Source organism: Lutra lutra, chromosome 1 (genome assembly GCF_902655055.1).
Source record: "Lutra lutra chromosome 1, mLutLut1.2, whole genome shotgun sequence".
Lineage (NCBI taxonomy): Eukaryota > Metazoa > Chordata > Mammalia > Carnivora > Mustelidae > Lutra > Lutra lutra.
The window spans coordinates 218,815,535-218,836,480 of NC_062278.1; the positions used below are offsets into that span (position 1 = coordinate 218,815,535).

The 20,946-nt window shown below is 46.0% G+C and overlaps 1 protein-coding gene and 1 long non-coding RNA gene across 3 annotated transcripts; one reads left to right on the forward strand and one right to left on the reverse strand.

Annotated features, from left to right (window-relative positions):
- Positions 1–5,966: 5,966 nt before the first annotated feature.
- CD70 (CD70 molecule) lies at positions 5,967–9,102 on the forward strand. Of its 2 annotated transcripts, none has more exons than XM_047705492.1 (4): positions 5,967–6,404; positions 6,613–6,809; positions 7,594–7,627; positions 8,631–9,102. In XM_047705492.1, the coding sequence occupies exons 1-4, from the start codon at positions 6,314–6,316 to the stop codon at positions 9,017–9,019; spliced, it is 711 nt and encodes a 236-aa protein (XP_047561448.1). In that variant the 5' UTR covers positions 5,967–6,313; the 3' UTR covers positions 9,020–9,102. The 2 variants fall into 2 exon arrangements, with proteins under 2 accessions (XP_047561448.1, XP_047561457.1); XM_047705501.1 differs by having other exon boundaries at positions 5,982–6,288.
- A 2,777-nt stretch (positions 9,103–11,879) lies between these two features.
- Positions 11,880–17,708, reverse strand: LOC125092868 (uncharacterized). Its single transcript, XR_007125083.1, has 3 exons — positions 17,284–17,708; positions 12,411–12,541; positions 11,880–12,162 (listed from the first exon to the last, which is right to left on the reverse strand). It is a non-coding gene; the product is annotated as an uncharacterized LOC125092868 (long non-coding RNA).
- Positions 17,709–20,946: the final 3,238 nt, after the last annotated feature.

Sequence of the window (20,946 nt, forward strand, 5' to 3'; positions counted from 1 at the left end):
AGGAGTAATCACTATTGGTCAGTGATTTCCTTTTCCTTGTCACTGAAAACCATCTTTAACCCTCCCATATCACAGCACAGGCCATGCCACAGAAGGCATGGTCACCTGTTCAGACTTTTCAAGAAACCTGGGGGTAGGCAGTATAGTTTCTCACAGACCCAGAACAATTTGACTTGGTCAAATTTGTACTTAAAAACCACACTCGTCTCTCATGGTAAGGTAGGTGAACCTGAAGGACATTATGCTGAATAAAATAAGCCAGAAGCAGAAAGACAATCACTGAGTGGTCTTGCTCATGTGTGGAATTTTAAAAGTCCCCACTATCAGACACATGAAAAAATGTTCATCATCATTAGCCATCATGGAATTCAAATCAAAACCACATTGAGATACCACCTTACACCAGTTAGAAGGGCCAAAATCAACAAGACAGGAAACAACGTTGTGTTGGAGAGGATGCGGAGAAAGGGGAACCCTCTTCCACTGTTGGTGGGAATGCAAGTTGTGCAGCCACTTTGGAGAACAGTGTGGAGATTCCTTAGGAAATTAAAATAGAGCTTCCCTATGACCCTGCAATTGCACTACTGGGTATTTTCCCCAAAGATACAGATGGAGTGAAAAGAAGGGCTAATGTTCATAGCAGCAATGGCCATGGTCGCCAAACTGTGGAAAGAACCAAGATGCCCTTCAACGGACGAATGGATAAGGAAGATGTGGTCCATATACACTATGGAGTATGATGCCTCCATCAGAAAGGATGAATCCCCAACTTTTGTAGCAACATGGATGGGAGGAGATTATGTTGAGTGAAATAAGTCAAGCAGAGAGAGTCAATTATCATATGGTTTCACTTATTTGTGGAGCATAAGGACTAAAATGGAGGACATGGGAAGATGGCGAGAAGAAGGGAGTTGAGGGAAATTGGAAGGGGAGATGAACCATGAGGGACTATGGACTCTGAAAAACAATCTGGGGGTTGTGAAGGGGCGGGGTGGGGGTGGGAGGTTGGGTGAGCTTGGTGGTGGGTATTAAGGAGGGCACGTATTGCATGGAGCACTGGGTGTGGTGCATAAACAATGAATTCTGGTACACTGAAAAGAAATTTAAAAAATTAAAATTTTTTTAAAAAGTCCCCACTCATACAACTAAAAAGTGGACCAATGACTGCCACATAATTCTGGGGAATCTAGTGTGCAGAATGATGGAAATAATGAGGGTGCTGCGTTGTACACTTAAAATTTGCTAAGAGGGTCACCTGGGTGGCTCAGGGGGTTAAGTGGTTAAGATTCTGCCTTCGGCTCAGGTCATGAACCCAGGGTCCTGGGGTTGAGCCCTGTGTCAGGCTCTCCTTCTGTGCTCTCTCTCTTTCAAATAAATAACAATCTTAAAAATTTTTTTGCTAAGGGGATAATCTTAAGTGTTCTTACCACCAAAAACCAACAAGTTAGGAATTGTGAGGTGATGGACGTGTTCATTAACTTGATGGTGGTGACCATTTCACAGTGCAAACATATATTAAATCATCGTGTTTTTTAAAAGATTTTTTTATTGACTTATTTGGCAGAGAGAGAGCGTGTGCAAGGGAGCACCAGCAGGGCGAGGCAGAGGCAGAGGGAGAAGCAGACTCCCTGCTGAGCAAGGAGCCCCACGTGGGTCTCCATCCCAGGACCCTTGGATCATGACCCGGACTGACCCTGACCAAAGGCAGCCACTTAACTGACTGAGCCACGCAGGTGCCCCTAAACGATCGTATTTTCCTTTTTTGAATCAACCTCAAATGCATACGATTTTTATTTGTCAATCATTCCTCAATAAAGCTGGGGAAAAAATTAGAAATGTTTAAAAACCACATTAGTTCCTGTTTCTCAGGCTTGACTCTGCCTGCAGAAATGACTCCCCAACCATTCCCCCCATCTCTGCAGATTCGTGTCACTTCTCCCAGCAAGTCCTGGAGTCCATCGACTTCCCGTTTCCTTGAATCTGGGTTGATCATCCGATTTGCTTTCACCAAAAGAATAGGGTGGAGTGACACTGCCAGGCTGAGATCCTGCAACCGGCGCCCCCCCCCCCACGCCCCAGTTTTGCCTTCTCAGATCCAGCCCCCATGCAAAGAAGGCTGGGATCATTTCGGAGGGCGGTTTGGCAGTTTCCCACAAAGCTAAACATACTCTTACCATAGGACTCTGCAGTCGCACTCCTTGGCATTCCCCCAAAGGAGGTAAAACGCTTACCCCCACCCCGCGCGCACAGAAGCCTGCACGCAGTTTTACTCCTAAGTGCCCAAACTTGGAAGCAGGTGTCCAGTAGGTGAATGGACATGCAGACAACGAGCTATATCACTCAGCGCTACGAGGAAATGAGCTCGCCACCCTGAAAGGACGCGGAGGAGGAAATGTGCATGCGTGTTCCCGAGCGAAAGAAGCCGGTCTGTAGAGTCTACCTACCGAGTGATCGCAACTATCCGCAGTTCAGGGAAAGAGGAAGCCCAGGAGGAAAGTCATATTATTTCTTCGCATCAGACTGCCCTCCCCAGGGGCGTGGAGGTGGGGAGCAATCGATGTATGGAGCCCCCCTAAAGTCCCAGTCCGGTAATTTCAGAACCGAGGAGGGGAGAAACCAGGCATGTGATGCAAATGTGTAATCAAACTCGGGCGCAGCCCCTTCCTGCTTAGAGGACCCAGCTGGCCACGACCCGCTCCAGCCCTGCCTCTGTGGGAGGTGAAAGTCCTAGCCCCACACGCTTTCCCCGGCCGCCTGAAGTTTTAAAAAAATGACCGGTACTTAGCCCAGGCATAAGCCCTGGGGGAGCCTGAGTGGCTCAGTGGATTAAAGCTTCTGCCTTCCGCCCAGTTCATGATCTCAGGGTCCTGGGATCCAGCCCCAAATCGGGCTCTCTGCTCGCCAGGGAGCCTGCTTCCCCCCCCCCCCCCGCCCCCCTGCCTGCCTCTCTGCCTGCGTGTGATCTCTGTCTGTCAAATAAATAAATAAAATCTTAAAAAAAAAAAAAAAGCCCTCAATAACGAATGGGTGTTTGCGTTGGTTCTGTTTTCCGTCTTCTTACTACAGATCACACCACATGGAACAGATGTGTGGATATCTGCGTTTGTGATGGGGGACAGTGTGCGTGTCCGAGAAAATTCCCTGAAGTATGAAAATGCCCTGAAGTAAGAAAATGCCCCTTTCTGCGGGCAGAAAGGGAAGGCGCCTTCTGGTCTCTTGGCTGATTTTGCCGGACCCCGCCCTTGCCAAAGGTGGGATCCATTTCACATCCCATCGCCCCGCTGGGAGGACGCCTCTCCAGCCACAGGTCGGCCGCCCAGCCAGGCCCCCAGCGCTTTGATCTTTTACCAATTCATAGGGGAAAAAGAAAATGTGTATTCTCCGGGCTTTGAACTTCCAAATGCTTTTATTATGAAAAGAGAGCGTATCCTACGATGTTATTTTCCGGGCACTTGCGTGTCTTTTTATAAGCCGACTGCTTTTTCTGTTTCGCGTTTCTAGAGAGTATCAGTCATTTCTTAAAGACTTCACCTATGGGGCGCCTGGGCGACTCAGTCATGACCCCAGGGTTCTGGGATGGAGGCCCGCATCGGACTCCCCCCTCTCCACTCCCCCTGCTTGTGTTCCCTCTCTCGATGTGTCTCTCTCTGTCAAATAAATAAGTAAAATCTTTAGGGAAAAAGAAAAAAAAAAAAGGACTTCACTTATGTTTCCTGCCTTAAAGGCAGTCATTATTAATGTCTGATCAACCTCTCCTTTTTCACGCTTGTTTCTTATCTTGCGTGTATGCGGGAGGTACACCTTTAAGTTGCTGTTTTTAATGGCGTGATTACTCATTTATATGTGAAACCATGAGCATGCTATTTATGTCTTCTAGTTGCTGTTTTTTTTTTTTTTAACATGCTTAACATCTCACCGCACCAGGGTGAATTTTTATGAAATCACCACACTTTCGGTGTTTTCTTGGTTTCTTTTTTTCCTTTTTACACTTAAACCTTTGATCTCGCTGGAATTTACTAGGGCTCTGGCCATCTCTTTGGCTTTTCTGTCAACCATTGATTGACTGCCCAGAGAAATTGACACCCATTTTCTGTGTTTATAAGCCATTCGAATTCCTTTCTTTATGAATTGTCTGTTCGAGCCCTTGTGCGTTCTTCTAATGAGTGTTCTGTGGCTGAAAATAACAAAATCAAGGGTGGGCCTTTATTGAGCACTTACTGTATGCTCATACCGTGCTATGGCCTTACACACGCGCCTTTCCTTTGAACCTCATCACAGCCCACGTTATAGATTGGAATATTGACCTTAAAAGCTGATGAGGGCATGAGTTTCCCAAAACCTCAGCGCTAAAAGGTGACTTTCTGGAGACTGGAATCCAGGCATGTCAGGGGATTGCAGATCCCATGTACCTCACCAGCCACCTATCATGGCTAGATGGAGATCGGGAAGGGACACCGGTGGGATTGCAGGAAACCATCAAAAGTCCGTGTGGGCTTAAAAAAAAAAAAAAGTCCGTTGTTGGGGTGGGGGACAGCACTTGGGAGGCTCAGATGGTTAGGCACCTGCCTTCAGCTCAGGTATTGATCCCTGGGTCCTGGAATCAACCTCCGACCTCCGCTTGGGAGGCGGTTCCCTGCTCATCGGGGAGTTTGCTTCTCCCTCTCCCTCTGCTGCTTCCTATGCTTCAGTTCTCTCGCTCACTCTCACTCTCTGGTCAAATAATTAAATAAAATCTTAAAAAAAAAAAAAAAGAAGTCTGCTGTGGGGAACATGACACAATGGGGACTGGAGGTTCTGGAGATGGGGTTAGTGGCTGGAGCTAGACTTTAGAACCCGGCGGGGGAGCAGTACAATAAGGAAGAAGGTCGGAAAAAAAATTCCTCGGCTCAAGCCATCACCGCGCTCAGGAGAGCTTGAGGTGGGGGAGCCTTTGGGGGTGCCGCCAGCTGAAGCCCCCGGACATAATCCTAGGGTTTTAGGGAAAGAAATTCCTTTAGTAGTTGGTAGTCCCAGGGTGCATAGCCAATCACCTGCATCCCAAGGATTCTGAACGTGTTTGACTCCCTTCTTTCTTTCCCCTTCCTCCTTTTCTGCCTCTCCATCAGCCAGCATGGTTGCCTCAAGTTCTGAAATCTATCCCGCCCTATCCTTCCTCCAGGCCAGGTCTCCGTGGGTCCTCACTTTGGAAGGAAATGTTCAAATTCCAATGCCTACAGGTAAAGCTCCCTGGAACACAGCCACGTGCGCTTGACTCCTCCTCCACCCCCCTACAGCAGCTTTCCAGCCAGGCCAGCTCAGATTGGCACAATCCCACGGGCCCAGGTGGTCTCTCTATGCCTTGTAGCTATGCCTCTGGTACCAGATTCTTGTGGGGACCCCAACACAGTACCGTACAGGAGGAGGCTTAAAACGACAAAAATTTATTCTGTCACAGTTCAAAAGACCAGATGTGTGAAATCAAGCGATCCACCGGGCCTCCCTCCCTCCCAAGGCTTTAGGGAAAAATCCTTCCAGAGGCACCTGGGTGGCTCGGTCCATTAAGCATCTGCCTTTGGCTCAGGTCATGATCCGGGTGTCCTGAGATCTGGGATGGAGCCCTGCATCACGTCTGGCTTCGGGCTTAGTGGGGAGCCTGCTTCTCCCTCTCCCTCTGCAGCCCCCCCCCCGTTTGTGCGTTCCCCCCCACACACTCATAAAATAAGTTTTAATTTTTTTTTTTAAGAACCCTTCCTTGCCACCTCCCAGTTTCTGGTGTTCCAAGCAATCCTTGGTGTCCTTTGGCTTGTAGATAAATCCCTCTGATGTCCACCTCCATCTGCACATGGCCGTCTCCCCTCTGTGTCTCTGTGTGCCCTCTCCTTTCCTTACAAGATGCCATTCATTGGATCTAGGACCCACTGTCGTCCAATATGACCTCATCTAATTACAATCAGGAAGACCTGGTTCCCAGGCGAGGTCACATACCAAATGAGGTTCTAGGCAGACATGATCTGGGGGGAGGAGGGACACACTTGTCAACCCACTGCCACCGTCAGGAACAGGGGGCCCCCGAGAGGAAGAGAGAGCTGAAGGGTGTTGTGGGAGGTTTATGAGAGCAAGCCGGCCAAGCGACCATCCCTCTGCTTTTACTCTCCTTCTATTGGGCAGGTCAGTCACGTGGCCCCACAACGCGCTGGGGAAGAGCTGAGAAGCACATGGATATTTGGGGATCCCCCGCTTTCCCTGCCTGCTTGCTGTACCCCTAAAGCCCAGCGCAGCATCATCTGGTCCGTAGGATGCTCAGTGAAGTTTTGTTGAGTGAGTGAATGAATGAATGAATGAATACCAGAAAGGCAAGGGTCAGGAGCCAAATAGGAAGTCTGAGGGGCCCGAGACAGCCCTTCGATCCCTGGCGCACCACCCCGGTAGGAGCCGAGGATGGGCAGAAGCTGGGGGGGGGGGGGGATTTCCCTGCTCGGTGAACAGCTCAAATCCCTCCCCTTTGCCGGACATCCCCAGAGTGCGGTGGGGCGGGTCCCAGGCAGGTTTGGGCAGGCTGGGGCCTCAGGGCTGAGGGAGGGCTGCCGCTTCCTGTCCTCCCCGCCGCTCGGCGGCTCGCCCCGCGCCCTCCAGCCGAAGCAGGGCCGATGCAGCTCCGACTGAGGACCACGATGGCAGAGGAGGGTTCTGGCTGCCCGGTGCCCCGCCTGCCCTGGGCGTCCATCCAGAGGGTTGCTCTGCCGCTCTTTATCCTGGCCGGCGTGATCGCTGTGGTATACTGCCTCTCGTGCCAGCGCCCTGCGCAGCCCCGGCCGCTCGAGTCACCTGGGGTGAGTCGAAAAGGAAGGCGGAGAGATGCAAACCTGCCACCTGCTCCGTGGAGCGTGGGGACCTCCGTGTGGGGCCTTGTGGGGGCGCGGAGGGGAGGGGAACAACCGGGAAGAGAATGCGATCGGGAGGAGCGGGGCGCAGACTGAGAGACGGAACGCGGGGGGCGCGGGGGAATATATATATATATATATATATATATCAGAATGAGATGGAGACAAGTCGTTCTGGTTGGGGAAGAACAGAGACCGAGCTGGCAGATAGGGCATGGCTTCTCTGGATGTCTGGGTGCGGGGGGCGGGGGGCGGTAGGGAATGTCGGTTGAGCCGGGGACGTAAATCCCGGGTGGGGATCCCGGAGTGCGGAGGTTGAAGCTGAAAATGGGGCATCCGATGTGGGCATGGAAAAATGACTCGTCTTTGGTGTTCCCCCAGCAGGCTGACTCAGAAGCTGCTGGGGGCTTCACAAAGCCGGGACGGGGTGGGTTCGGGACCTCCAAGGGCAAGCGACCCACAGCGCTTTTCTGGAAACCCCGGACACCCACCACAGGGACCCCCTTTAGGGGCAGCGCAGGGGGGGGGCGGGACTTCGCAGCGGAGAGACAGCAGGTGTAGGCAGTTCAAACCTACTTCCTCTTTAAAAGCTCTTTTTTAAAAAGTCACAACTCAGTCCAACGTGTTGAGAAGTGGATAGGAGGACCACCAGAGGGAAGAGAGGTCTTCATTTGGGGGGACCTTAAAGCCTTGATGCTGATATGCCCACCGGTTTTCTCTTCTTTCCTTCCAGTGGGACATGGCTGAGCTCCAGCTGAACCACACAGGTAACCCCTGGTGCATGTGGGGGAGGCAGAAAGAGAGAAATTGAGACGGAGAGACAGAAAGAGAAAGAACAGGAGAAAGGGAGAGAAAGAGAGGCGAAGTAGGGCAGTGTTTCTGGCTCTCCGCTCCATTACTTTCTCAGTCCATTGCACTTTAGCCTCTGCCTTGGGAGAACTAAAACACGGCCCATCACGGTCACGGTCCGTTGCCAGATTCCTTCATCCATCCCCACAGACCTTAACTGAGCAGCTGCTGTGAGCCAGGGCCCCAGCAGGGAAGAGGACTGTGCTTGGCCTCGCACCCATGGGCTCAGACAGTAAATGAATGAATGCATAAATCACGCAGCTGCCGTGGAGGGTACAACCTGCCTCTCATATGTTTTACAGAAAAATGAATCAGGGGACGGGATTGGGGCCTGCCGGGGTTCGTTTTGCCCCGGGCAGTGAGAGCCTCAGGAGCAGCGTCCCTGAGAAGGTGGCCTTAGATCAAAGACGTAGAGGCGGTGGACAAAGCCGCCAGTTGGTGGTCCATGGGGAAGCGGTTCCCCTCCTGGGCTCTCTCTAGCCCTCCCCACGGTGGGGCCTTTCCCCGCTCATCCCCAGAGGCTCGAATGCTGTGTTCATTGCATTTGGTAATGGAAGGAAGCCCTGTTCCTCTTTTTCGTCTCTGGCCCTTTCCATTCTGGCTGCTGGGACAGAATACGGTAGATGGGGTAGCTTGTAACAGCGATTCTGGAAGCTGGAAGTTCAGGATCAAGGTATCAGCAGATTCGGTGTCTGGTGAGAACCTGCTTCCTGGTGTCTAGGTGGCCTTCTTTTCTCTGTGTACTCACATGGCCCACCGGGAGAGAGGGCGCCACCCTCAAGATCTCATCCCCTCCCAGAGGCCCCACCCAATACCATGACCTTGGGGGTTAGGTCTCAAACCAGGAATCTTGGACATCCGGGCTGTAGCGCTCCTTCCCTAAACCTCTGACCTCCCACCTCCCCGACACTCTACCTCTAGGTCGGCGGCGGGATGGCAGGTTACGCTGGCTGGGAGACCCGGCCCTGGGCCGCTCCTTCCTGCACGGACTGGAGCTGGACAACGGGCAGCTGCGTGTTCGACGCAGTGGCATCTATAGGCTGCACATCCAAGTGACACTGGCCAACTGTTCGTCCTCCCCGTGGGCCACCACGCGCCACAGGGCCACCCTGACGGTGGGCATCTGCTCGCCAGCAGCCCATAGCATCAGCCTGCTGCGCCTCAACTTTCACGAAGGCTGTGTGGTCACCTCCCAGCGCCTGACACCACTGGCCCAAGGGGACACGCTCTGCACCAACCTAACCCTGCCCCTGCTGCCGTCCCCAAACGCTGATGAGACCTTTTTTGGGGTTCAGTGGGTGCACCCCTAATTATTGCCCCTCCTGACCCAGATCGGTTGGGAGGATGTTTTCTCTTTTCTTTTTCCTTTCTCTAATAAAAATGCTTTCTTTTTTCTTTGTGTATCTCTGCAGTTTAGCACCTTATAATAAATATCTATTGGGTCTTTGTCTTCATTTCTGGCACAGAGCTTCAGTGCCAGAAAACCCTTGGAATTTCCTAAGTGATGAGAATGATAAAGGTGTCTTTTGTTATGCTAATGAGGTGACTTTGGGAAAGCCCTCTGTTCACCTAGGGTCTGGGGCCAGGTTGCCAGGGGAACCAACCATGGAATAGGGGGTTGGAACTTTCAGTTCCCGCCGCCAGAAACCTGTGTAATGAAGCCTCCTTAAAAACACTGGAGAAGGGACGCCTGGGTGGCTTAGTGGGTTAAAGCCTCTGCCTTCAGCTCAGGTCATGATTTCAGGGTCCTGGGATCGAGCACCGCATCGGGCTCTCTGCTCAGCAGGGAGCCTGCTTCCTCCACTCTCTCTGCCTGCCTCTCTGCCTACTTGTGATCTCTATCAAATAAATAAATAAACTCTCTAAAAAAGAAAAGAAAAGCTGAAGAAGGCAGTCGTGGGGCGTAGGGAGGGAAAAAGTGAAACAGAATGGGATCGGGAGGGAGACAAACCATAAGAGACTCTTAATTTCATGAAACAAACTGAGGGTTGCTGGGATGTCGGGGGTGGGAGGGATGGGGTGGCTCGGTGATGGACACTGGGGAGTGTATGTGCTATGGTGAGTGCTGTGAATTGTGTGAGACTGATGACTCACAGACCTGTACGCCCGGGGCAAATAATACATTATATGTTAATTAAAAAAATTTTTTTAAACGCAGGAGGATGGGGTTAGGAGAGCGTCAGGACTGCTAAAGGGTGGCTTGCTTGGAGAGAACATGGAGGGGGCTGGTGGAGGTTCACCAACCACTTGTGGCTTGGCGCTGCCTGATTCAAACTGGTCGTTTTTTAACTTTTAAAAAAAAATTTTGGGTGCCTGGGTGGCTCAGTCATTACGCGTCTGCCTTCAGCTCAGGTCATGATCCTGGGGTCATGTGATCGAGCCCTGCATCAGACTCTCTGCTCAGCGGGAAGCCTGCTTCTCCCTCTCTCACTCCCCCTGCCTGTGTTTCTTCTCTGTGTGTGTGTGTGTGTCTCTCACACACATAATAATTATTTATAATAATTTATTTATTAAATAAATAAAATCTTTCAAAAGAATTTTTTTACTTATTTATTTACTAGAGAGTGAGCAAGCACAAGCAGGGGGAACAGCCAGCAAAGGGAGAAGCAGGCTCCCCGCTGAGCAAGGAGCCAGATGCGGGGCTTGATCCCAAGACCCTGGGATGGTGACCTGAGCCAGAGGCAGATGCCCCTCAAATTGGTTTTTGTTCAAATAAATTCTTAAAATGTTTACTTGCCTCAGTTTATCTTTTAACAGATCTCTATAGTATTTATCATCTTTGAACATTTTAGAGGGATCCACTTACTTATTTTCCTTATTGTCTGTCTTTCTGCTACATCCAACTAGAATGAAGAATTGGGGAGACCAGGGATTGCGGTCTCTGCTGTGTAGAGGGAATTGCTTGGCACATACCTTTGAGTGAATGAATGAATTCTATCAGCTAGAAAACCACCATCATGACTCCACAGAGCAATGTGCACACTTAGCACCTGCATCTTGATTTTTTTTTAAGATTTTATTTATTCATTTGAGATGGGGGTGGGGACGCACAGCGGGGCACAAAGCAGACTCCCCACTGAGCAGGGAGCCTAATGCAGGGCATGATCCCAGGACCCCAAGATCAAGACCTGACCCGAAGGAAGATGCTTAACTTACTGAGACACCCAGGCACCCCTGCATCTTGATTTCTAATACCGTTCTCTGTTAAAAAGAAATCAGGGCTCCTTTGAGAAATGGCTGATTGTAGTAGTGGGACCAAAAAATTTGCAAGATAACCATGGAGCATTGTGTAAGTGGCAGAAATAAGGATGTACACGAAAGAAAGAAGGGAATGAAAGGAAAGGAAAGAAAGAAAGAGAAAAGAAGAAAACAAGAAAGAAAGGGAGAAAGAAAGAGAGAGAAAGAAAGGAAGGGAGGGAGGGAAAGAAAGAAATGAGAGAGCGAAAGAAAGAAAGATGGATGTCATATTGGTCTGTGTATGTCAAAGGAACACAGAAGGGAACTGACAAAGCCTCCAATGACTAAATTTGGAATAATTTGAGCGATAAAATAAATAGAATTATACTGAATTATAATTCAAAATATAAAATAAATATCCATGAGTCCATATTGATATAAATAGGTGATTGAATACATAAATGGGGAAGAAGAGACAAAAACCTTGTGCAGGATTTCAAATTTATGTTGTTAACCTTAAAAGTGAAACTGCTGGTTATGGGCGGCCTGAGTGGCTCAGTCTGTTAAGCAACCCATTCTTGGTTTCAGCTCAGGTCGTGATCTCAGGGGTGTTTTTTTTGTTTTTGTTTTTTGAGTTTTTTTTTTAAAGATTTTATTTATTTATTTGACAAACAGAGACCACAAGCAGGCAGAGAGGCAGGCAGAGAGAGAGGGGGAAGCAGGCGATGCGGGGCTCGATCCCAGGACACTGAGATCATGACCTGAGCCGAAGGCAGAGGCTTAACCCACTGAGTCACCCAGGTGCCCCGATCTCAGGGTTTTGAGATCAAGTCCACATCAGGCTCCTTGCTCAGCACAGAGTCTGCTTGTCCCTCTCCCTCTTCTCATCCTTCTGTTCTCTTACTCTCTCTCTTTTTCTCTAAATAAATTAACAAAATCTTAAAAAAAAAAACCTGCTAGTTATTTTACCAACAAAAAATGGGTTTATTCAGGAATAGCAGAAAACTTCAATCCACAGCAAGCAAGCTATCGCAAAACTATAGGCATGTCTGCCACACAAAGGAAAGGATTGCTCTTTATAGAGGAAAGCAGGAAATTGGGAATGTTGGCATAAACAAAGAGTCCACTGGAGTAACCTGGGAGGCTGAAGTATAATGGCTTCTCGTTAGGTGAGCTGTGAGTCTCCCATCAGTTTCACTGCTGCCAAGGTAGGAGGAAAACTTCCTTCCTCCTGCTGGTGTAGTAAAGTGTATCCATGTGCAAGGTGTGGCTCCTCCTGTTGGATATATAATTAATGATGAGTGTTAGGAAATGAGAGCTCTCCCTGCCACAAATCCCAACTCCATTTTAATGAGGTTCCCCTTTATAATTTTCACAATGTAGCTACTCCATCCTAAAGGAGGAGAGGACACCTCTCCGCTCTGTAGGTGTGGGCTCTACATAGTGACTTCCTTCCAAAGAGGACAAAATGGAGAGTATAGGGATGAGGAGTAATTTTACAGTGGAAAAACCTGACCAGCACACCTCAGCCAGGTGACCGAGACCGACATCAGCAGTGATAAGACACTGCAACACCACACACTTCCAATATGAGAGGATGAGAAGGACATTTCACCTCTGGGTTCTTCCTCTCAAAATCCATCACCCCAGTCAAACTAGGAGAAAAAAAATCAGACAAATTCCAAGAAGGAGACATCCTACAAAATACCTGACCAGTTCTCTTCAGAATGTTCCAAGTCACCAAAAACAAAGAAAGTCTGAGAAACTGTCACAGCAAAGAGGAACCTAAGGAAATGTGATCACCAAATGTACTTGGGAATCATGGATGGGATCCTGGGCAGAAAAAGATATTAGGGGGAAAGAGAAGGAAATCTGAATCAACTATGCGATTTAGTTAATAATGATGTATCAGGATTGGTCCATGAGTTGTAGTAAGGTTCTATATCAAGGTAAGGTATTAAAAATAGAGAAACTGTGAGCATGGAAGTATATGAGAAGTCTATACTCTCTGCTCAATTTTCCTATAGATCTATGTTCTAAAAAATAAAGTTTATCAGTAAAACATAAAGTAATGAAAGTTGCCTCAGTGGGGGGTGGTGTAGTCAAGAGAGAAATTCTGAGTTTCAAAAGTTTAAACAGTGGACTTGTGAAATCCTAGCTTCCAAGGTGATCTCCACAGGGCATACAAGATGACGTCATTTAGATGTAAATTTCTAAATTTAGTACACCCTTGCTGATACCAGCACTATTAAATGTAGCCACAGGTGGAAGAGTTAACAGTGACTCATAAGACAATAGAAAAGATCAATGAAATTAAGAGCTAGCTCTTCGAAAAGTAAACAAAATACACAAACCTTTAGCAAGACTCACCGGGGGGAAGAAAAAGAGAAGACTAAAATAAATAAAATCAGAAATGTGAGAGAAGGAGACATGACAACCAGTTCTACAGAAATACAAAGGATCATGACAGGACTCAAACAATTGGAGTTTGTTCATAGATTGGAAGAATTAATATTGTTAAAATGTCCATATCACCCAAATCCAGCTACGGATTCAATGCCATCCCTATCAAAATTCCAATGGCATTTTTCATAGAAATAGGAAAAAATTCTGATTTATATGGAACCACAAAAGACCCCAAATAGCCAAAGCAATCTAAAAAAGAAAAGAAAAGAAATACATTGCAGACATCATACTTACTGATTTCAAATTATATTACAAAGCTATAGTAATCAAAACAGTATGGTATTGGCATAAAAACAAACACATGATGTCTGGAACAGAATAGAGTCCGGAAATAAATCCATGCATATATGGTCAATTAATCTATGAGAAAAGAGCCAAGAATATGCAATGGAGAAATGATGGTTGTTTTTGAGAAACCTGGACAGCCACATGCAAAAGAATGAAACCAGACCCCTATCTTACACCATATGCAAAACCAACTCCAAATGGAATAAAGACTTGAACGTAAGACCTGAAACCATAAGCTCCTAGAAAAAAATGTAGGGGATAATTTCCTTGACACTGGTCTTGGCAATGAATTTTGGATTTGCAGCTTTTAAAAATTTTCCAAAAGTAAAACATGCCTGGTGGTAAAAATCCCAGCAGACCAAAAGAATATAAAGTAAAACAAACAACAACAAAAAAGCCAGATTTTGTATAGTCCTTCCATTGATCTACCTTTTAAAAGGATCACAGACCATTTTGCAATACATCCTTCCAGATTGCTTGCTAGTAGATCTGAGTTTCAAGAGGACAGCTCGGCTAAGTGAGTATGGGAAGGATAGCTATTCTGATGGGTGTAAAGGGTTATCTCATATGGTTTTGATTTTCATTTCCCTCATGATGAGAGATGGTGAGCATCTTTCATGTACCAAATGACCACCTTTATGTCTGCCTTGGCAAAATGTCTAGTCAGGTCCTCTGCTCATTTTTTTTTTAATTGGATTATTTCTTTTTTTCACTACTGTGTTTTGTGAGTTCTTTATGTATTTTGAATACTAATCCCTTCAGATATATAGTTTACAAATATTTTCTCCTATTCCTTGGGTTACCTTTTCATTTTGTTGATGGCTTCCTTTTCTGTGAAGCTTTTTACCTTGAGATCGCACCATTTGTTTCCTTTTGCTTTTGTTGCCTTTGCCTCTGATGTTAAATGTTCAAGACTTTAAACATTTGAGTTGACTTTTACAGACGGTTGTAAGATAGAGGTCCAGTTTCGTTCTTTTAACCCAGTGAGAACTATTTCACATTCTGACCTTCAGAACCATAAGAATGTAAACTTGTGTCGTTTTAAGCCACGAGGTTGGTGATCATTCATTATAGGCAGCCATGGGAAAACAACACATGCCCTCCCATTTGCCATAGTGGTTGGGGTTCCATTCTCTCATTAGCTCCTGCTTCTCTCCTCACCTCCCACGGCCCTTGTCTCTCTCTTCATAGATCTCACTCCCTTGTCTCAAAATTCTGCTGACATTATCATGCAGAGTACCTGAGTTCTACCGTCATTGATATCCAGGGTTATAGTGCTCCACAGTCACCAAAGATTATATATCTAGAGGTTTTCATAAACAAAAGGATCGTCATCTACTTTCAGAAATGAATTGGATCACTCCACTTGAAATCAAGGGGCCATTGTCAGGATCATGAGCTTCACAATGGCAGAAATGGAGAGGGTTCTGGAGTGTATTGTGAAGTAGAAAATGAGTCTAGAGCCAGGTTAGGCAGAACTTTGAATGCCAGACTAAGGACTGAGGATTTATTGCCCAGAAAAGAGGGAGCCATTGAAGGTGTCAGAGTGAGGAGGAAGGTGATTGAATTTGTAGTTTTAAAAGGTCATTCCAGGAGCCTTCAACACAATCCTCTGCACTGCAGGACTAGATCACATTCTCTCCTTCTGCACCCCTGGTACTCTCCTTCACCATGCTGTCTACAAATAACAGCTCTACATGGGAGTGTTTGCTGACTCTCCATTAGGACCAGGGCAGCCTTGTTTACTTTAGACGTTAGAGTATCTGTGGTTTGGCAAGAGAATGAGCATAATAATGATAAGGGAGAAAAGGTAAATATTGGTTAAAGAAAAAAAAGAAAAACTCTGCATTATTAGTTATGAGGGAAATGTGAATCGAGACCACTGTGAGATACCACCGCACACCCCCTGGGGTTGTTACAATAAAAAAGACAGGCAATAGAAAATGCTGGCAAAGATGGACAGAAATTAGAACTGGGATGGTTAACTTAAGCTGTCTACTTGACCAGATTGTGGGATGGCCACACACCTGGTTAGGCATGATGTCTGGATGTGTCTGTGAGGGTGTTTCTGGAAGAGCTTATCATCTGAATCTGTAGACTTCGAAGGGAGCACTGCCCTCCCTGATGAGGGTGGGCCTCATCTAACCTGTGGAGGACCTAAATAGACCAGAAGCAGAGGAAGGAAGGATCTATGTCCTTCCTGACTGCCTCACTGAGCTGGGACACTGGTCTTTTCCTGCCCTTGAACTGTGATGTCCACCAACTCTTCTGGTTCTCAGGCCTTTGACTTGGACTCAAATTACATCAAGAGCTCTCGTCAGTCTCAGGCATGAAAATGCCAGACCATGGGGCATACTCTCATGAGCCAATTTGTCATATTAAATCTCTTTACAGATGCATATTTCCTATAGGCTCTGTTTCTCCAGTGAACTCTGAAGCAGGAACATTCATACAAGTACTGGTGGGATTCTAAAATGGTTCAATCTCTGTAGAAAACAGCCCAGCTGTTCCTCAAAAATTAAACACAGAACCACCACATGATGAAGAATTTCACTCCTAGGTATGTACCCAAGAGAAATAAAAACACACGGCCCACACAAAAACTTGTACAGTAATTTCACTATACCGTTATTCATAATAGCCTCAGAATTGAAACAACCCAAATGTCCTTCAACGAATGAATAAATACACAAAATGTGGTCTGATAGGCACTGATTGGCAGCTGAAGAATGAATTACAGAAACGTATTACAACATGAACGAACCTTGAAAAGAGGATGCAAAGCAAGAGAAGTCAGATACCAAAGGCTACATATTATATGATTCCATTTATATGGAATGATCATAACAGAAAAACCTATAAAGACAGAAAGTAGATTAGTAAGCATTCTTCAGAGAAACAGAATCAACAAAAGGCACAAAAATATAGGAGATTTACTATAAGGAATTAGCTTATGCAATTGTGGAACCAGATGAGTCAAGAAAAAGCTGTAGTTGGTGAGGTGGAGACCACAGAGAAGCAGTGGTATGGCGCAGTCCAGGGGCCCACAGTCTCACGACTGACTGAAAGAGCCAGTGTTCCAGTCTGAGGATGAAGGCATGAAATAAAATCCAAGTTCAAAGGCAGACAAGAGTTCCCTCATACACCACCTTTTTGTTCTACTCAGGTTTCAGCTGATTAGATGAGGCCCACCTTCATTAGGAATGTTGTTGTCATTTTTAAGATTTTATTTCTAAGTCATGTGGGACTCAAACTCATAACCCCAAGATCGAGAGTCACACGTTCCACCAACCCAGCCAGCCAGGAGCCCCCAATTTTAACATTCTCAGCGTGCCTCTTTTTGATGGACGATGGTAAAAATCAGAGGAAGAAAGCTGAGAAAGGAAAAAATGTGTCTTTTTCAATTTCTCCTGATACTGACTCAAAGACCATGCTCAGACGTTATCTAATCTGAATTCCCCTTCTCCCCATCCTGGACCTCACCACCTCTAGGACCTAAGTGAAACTATTTGAATAAAGATAGCTCAGATTTCCCCAGTTGGGGCAACCGCACCCTTCAGTATGATGCAAGACACCAGTGTCCCCACATTCTGTATTTCTTTACCCCTTGGTGGTTGGAATGAGTACATGGGCAGATACGTACCTGTGGTGGTATCAGTTCCTCGGCGAGGGTATCATCGTCCAAGGGCACAGCCCTTGAGGATTTAAAATGTGTGAGACTTAAAGCCATCAGACAGTGAGACCTCCCCCAGCATGGGTTCAGGAGAAGGTGGCAGAATCCTTCAGCCTTAATGAAAACCGATCCACTGATTTTTCCTCACATTCTATCTGTTCTCCACTGGGATCACAGAAGACCCAGAGAATGTTAAAAAAATCTGTGCCGGCAGATCGGGGGCAGACTCTTCTCCTCTTTCCCCTACCGCAAGATCACACTACACTTGTGTGGTTCTTTCCTCCCTTAGAATTAACTCTATACTGTGGGGACTCTTCATTATCGTTATGCAAATAGGCCCGGATAGATTGGTGCCCCAACGCTCAGGAGACAAGCCCAGACATGCCTGGACTTTGTTTAGCTTGAGCTGCATCTGAACTCCCAGGCTCAAATACAAACCGAAAACACTTACACAAGAGCCCTAGAATGTTGGGTACTTGCCTACCATAGGTATATAATGAAATTTGTCACTGAGAAAAATGACTGAAGACGATGGTTAGCTTTGCTTAATGTTTAAGTTTTTATTTATTGAAGTCATCTCTACGCCCAGCATGGGGCTCCCTGAGGTGCAGAGTCATATGCTGAACCAGCTGAGCCAGCCATCCCAGTAAGTAATTTAAACATAACTGTTAAGAACAAGTGAGTGAAATAAACATGAGCTGAAAGTTTATAAATGAACGTTTTAACAATGATTATTTTTTTAAATATTTTATTTATTTATTTGACACTGAGAGAGAGAGAGAACAGAAGCAAAGGGAGCAGCAGGCAGAGGGAGAGGGAGAGGTAGGCTCCCCACTGAGCAGAGAGCCAGATGTGGGGCTCGATCCCAGGACCCCAAGATCATGACCCGAGTCGAAGGCAGAGGCTCAACCCCCTGAGCTACCCAGGAGCCCCAACAATGATTATGTTTTATAAAGTATGTCTACTTTAAAATAGTTTCCAAAATATTTTGGTACCTTGAAATCTTAAAGTTCTACTAAGTTAAAAGTTGAATGACAGATATTCATTGAGTATCTAGATTATTTCCAAATAAGAAAATATAATGAAATATTCATTGCCAAACATAACTCTTAGTTTACCTGCCTTTGGCTTCCTATTCGAATGAAAGAATTTGGGGGGTCAATTAGTAAAAAATGTGCCACATTGAAAATTGTGGAAAATTATATGCTTCTAGAAGTAATGAAAGAGTATATTCATAATTTGCCAATCTACAGAATGTTGGTATGTAACAGTTCATAATTGCCTGCTTTTTAGTTTTCACTAGAAATTAAGATTTCTAAGAGCTAAGAATTCCAACTAATGTACATAATTCAAAATACTAGAAAGAATTCCCCAAACATGGAAGAGAAGATTCCCCTCCCCTGAACCATGTATGTCTGGGTGGGCACACAGACCATCACTCTGTCTGATTAAAAAAAAAACAACAACAACAGACTTAGTAAGGAGAGACTTTATTCAAGAGTTCTTACAAGGGGCCAGGAGAAGATATTGAAATGGGGCAGGGGGAGTATTGGGATAGGAGAACTCTGAGCATTACGTCTTCAAGTATCTCAAGAGTCAGGCCAAGTTTTTCTTTTCTAGAAAGGAATAAACCATGCTAGAAAGAATTGAGCTCTCTAGCACTGGGGAAGGGGATAAAAGGACCATGAGATGGAATATTGGGTCAGAGAAAGTTTTATTCTGAAGCTAGCCTGTTCTCAGAGAGGCTGCTGGCTCAGGTGAGGAAGGGCCAAAGTCCAGGGCCTGTGGGCAGGACAGGAGTTTAATCAAAGTCTGGTGAGCAAGCACTGAGTTCTGATGGGTCAGTGGGGACAAGCAGTTGGGCTGATCACTTCTGAGGCTAAGAATGAGGGTTTGGAGGGTCCGTGTCTGGCCTTACTACAGATAAACAAGGGGAGACATATGTGGGTCTTATCGATGTCATATGGTGAAGGTTGGTTCCTTGCAGTAAGCCATTTTCAGAAACACTGACCGTAAAGGGATTTCTTTTTTCTTTTTTCTTTTTTTTTTTTTTTTGCCATTTTAAAATTTTTAATTGCAGTATAGTTAACATAGAGTGTTAATTAGTTTCAGGTGTACAATTTAGTGATTCAACATTTCTATACATTACTCAGTGCTCATCAAGATAAGCATACAGTTAATCCCCATAAAGGGATTCTTAACCTTCAGTCAATCAACATTGTCAATTCATAACAGCAGATACATGAGAAGCCTTTAAGAGCCTGCAAATTGGGTACCTGCACGTGCCCTTTGAGTTATTCGTTCTGCAAAGGTCTAATGAGGACCTTCAATGCGCTACTATGTATGTGCTGGGCAGAGTGAACTACGTCCCATAATGTTCCCTGACTCTACAGTATCAGTCCGATCCAGCCTGGAAACAAATGGCACATGCACTGTGCTTGGTAAAGGGACAGTTTTCAACAGCATGGACAGGGTTGGGGGAACCTCACTAGGAGTGATGTGGGTCCCCAGGCTAGCCACAGCCCACAGGGGCCAGAGGAGGAAGCAATTACGAGAACCCAAAGAGCATAGCCCTAACTGTTGCAAAAGCCTACAGGAGAAGATCTCTGTCCTTCAGTGAAGTTCAAAAAATGAAAGCTTTCATGGTCATACTAATATAAAATAAATGTGTTAAAGATTTTATTCAGCTTATTCATTAATGAAGATGGTAGGGCAGATTTCGAATTCAGGAAACATAACGTACAAAAGTCAAAGAACACCCAGAATGAATTTGCTGATACAAACAAGACTGATGAATGCTTTTACAGAAATGCCTGTCACAGCATTATTTGTAATAACCAAAAAGTGGAAAAATGAATGTCCATTAATTGATGAATGGAAAGACAAAATGTGCTATGTCCCCACAACGTAATATTATTCGGGCATAAAGAGGAAGAAAGTAGTGACACATGTTACAGTGTGGATGAAACTTGAAGACATTATGCTAAGTGAAAGAAGCCAGACATGACAGCAGGTCATACAGTGCACGATCCCACTCACATGAAATACTCAGAATAGGCACATCCATAGGAACAGAAATTATATTAGTGACTACTGAGGGCTAGGGTGTGGGAGAGGATATGGGGAGGTTGCAGCTGAAGAGAATGGGATTTTTTTAAATTTTTATTTTCACTCTCGATGTCTACACTGGCTTGACTGAACTTGGTCAATGTGGATACAGTCTGTGGTTCCTTCTGCCCCATCTTGCTTCCTTCCATTTAAATTGTGAATCATTCCCTTTTGGTAATTCTCTTACATTTCTGACTCAGTGTCAGCATCTGTTTCCTGGAGGCCCTAACTGACATTAAGCAGTGAAAAGAAATGTGGCCATCTACCTGTTTGTTCGGGTTTTTTTTTTTCTTTCAAGTTTTAGATATTTTTTCTTTTCTTAATATAAGGGGACCCAGCAGAGAGGGAGCTAAGGGGGATAAGTACCCAGTTGTCAATGACCTCCTATCCTTCATTCCCTTCCAACACCTCCTACCAGCTAAACCCAACAGGAATGATGGTTGTGAGGGAATGGGGGTACTTAGAGGTCTTCCTTCCAGGAGGTAAAGAAGCACGGACAGTGCATCTGAAGAGACAAACAGAAAA

Coding starts and splice junctions, on each gene's coding strand:
- CD70 (XM_047705492.1), top strand. CDS start 6,314: ATGAATGAATACCAGAAAGGCAAGGGTCAGGAGCCAAATAGGAAGTCT. Junction 6,405..6,612: donor ATCCCTGGCGCACCACCCCG/GTAGGAGCCGAG, acceptor CGCGCCCTCCAG/CCGAAGCAGGGCCGATGCAG. Junction 6,810..7,593: donor GGCCGCTCGAGTCACCTGGG/GTGAGTCGAAAA, acceptor CTTTCCTTCCAG/TGGGACATGGCTGAGCTCCA.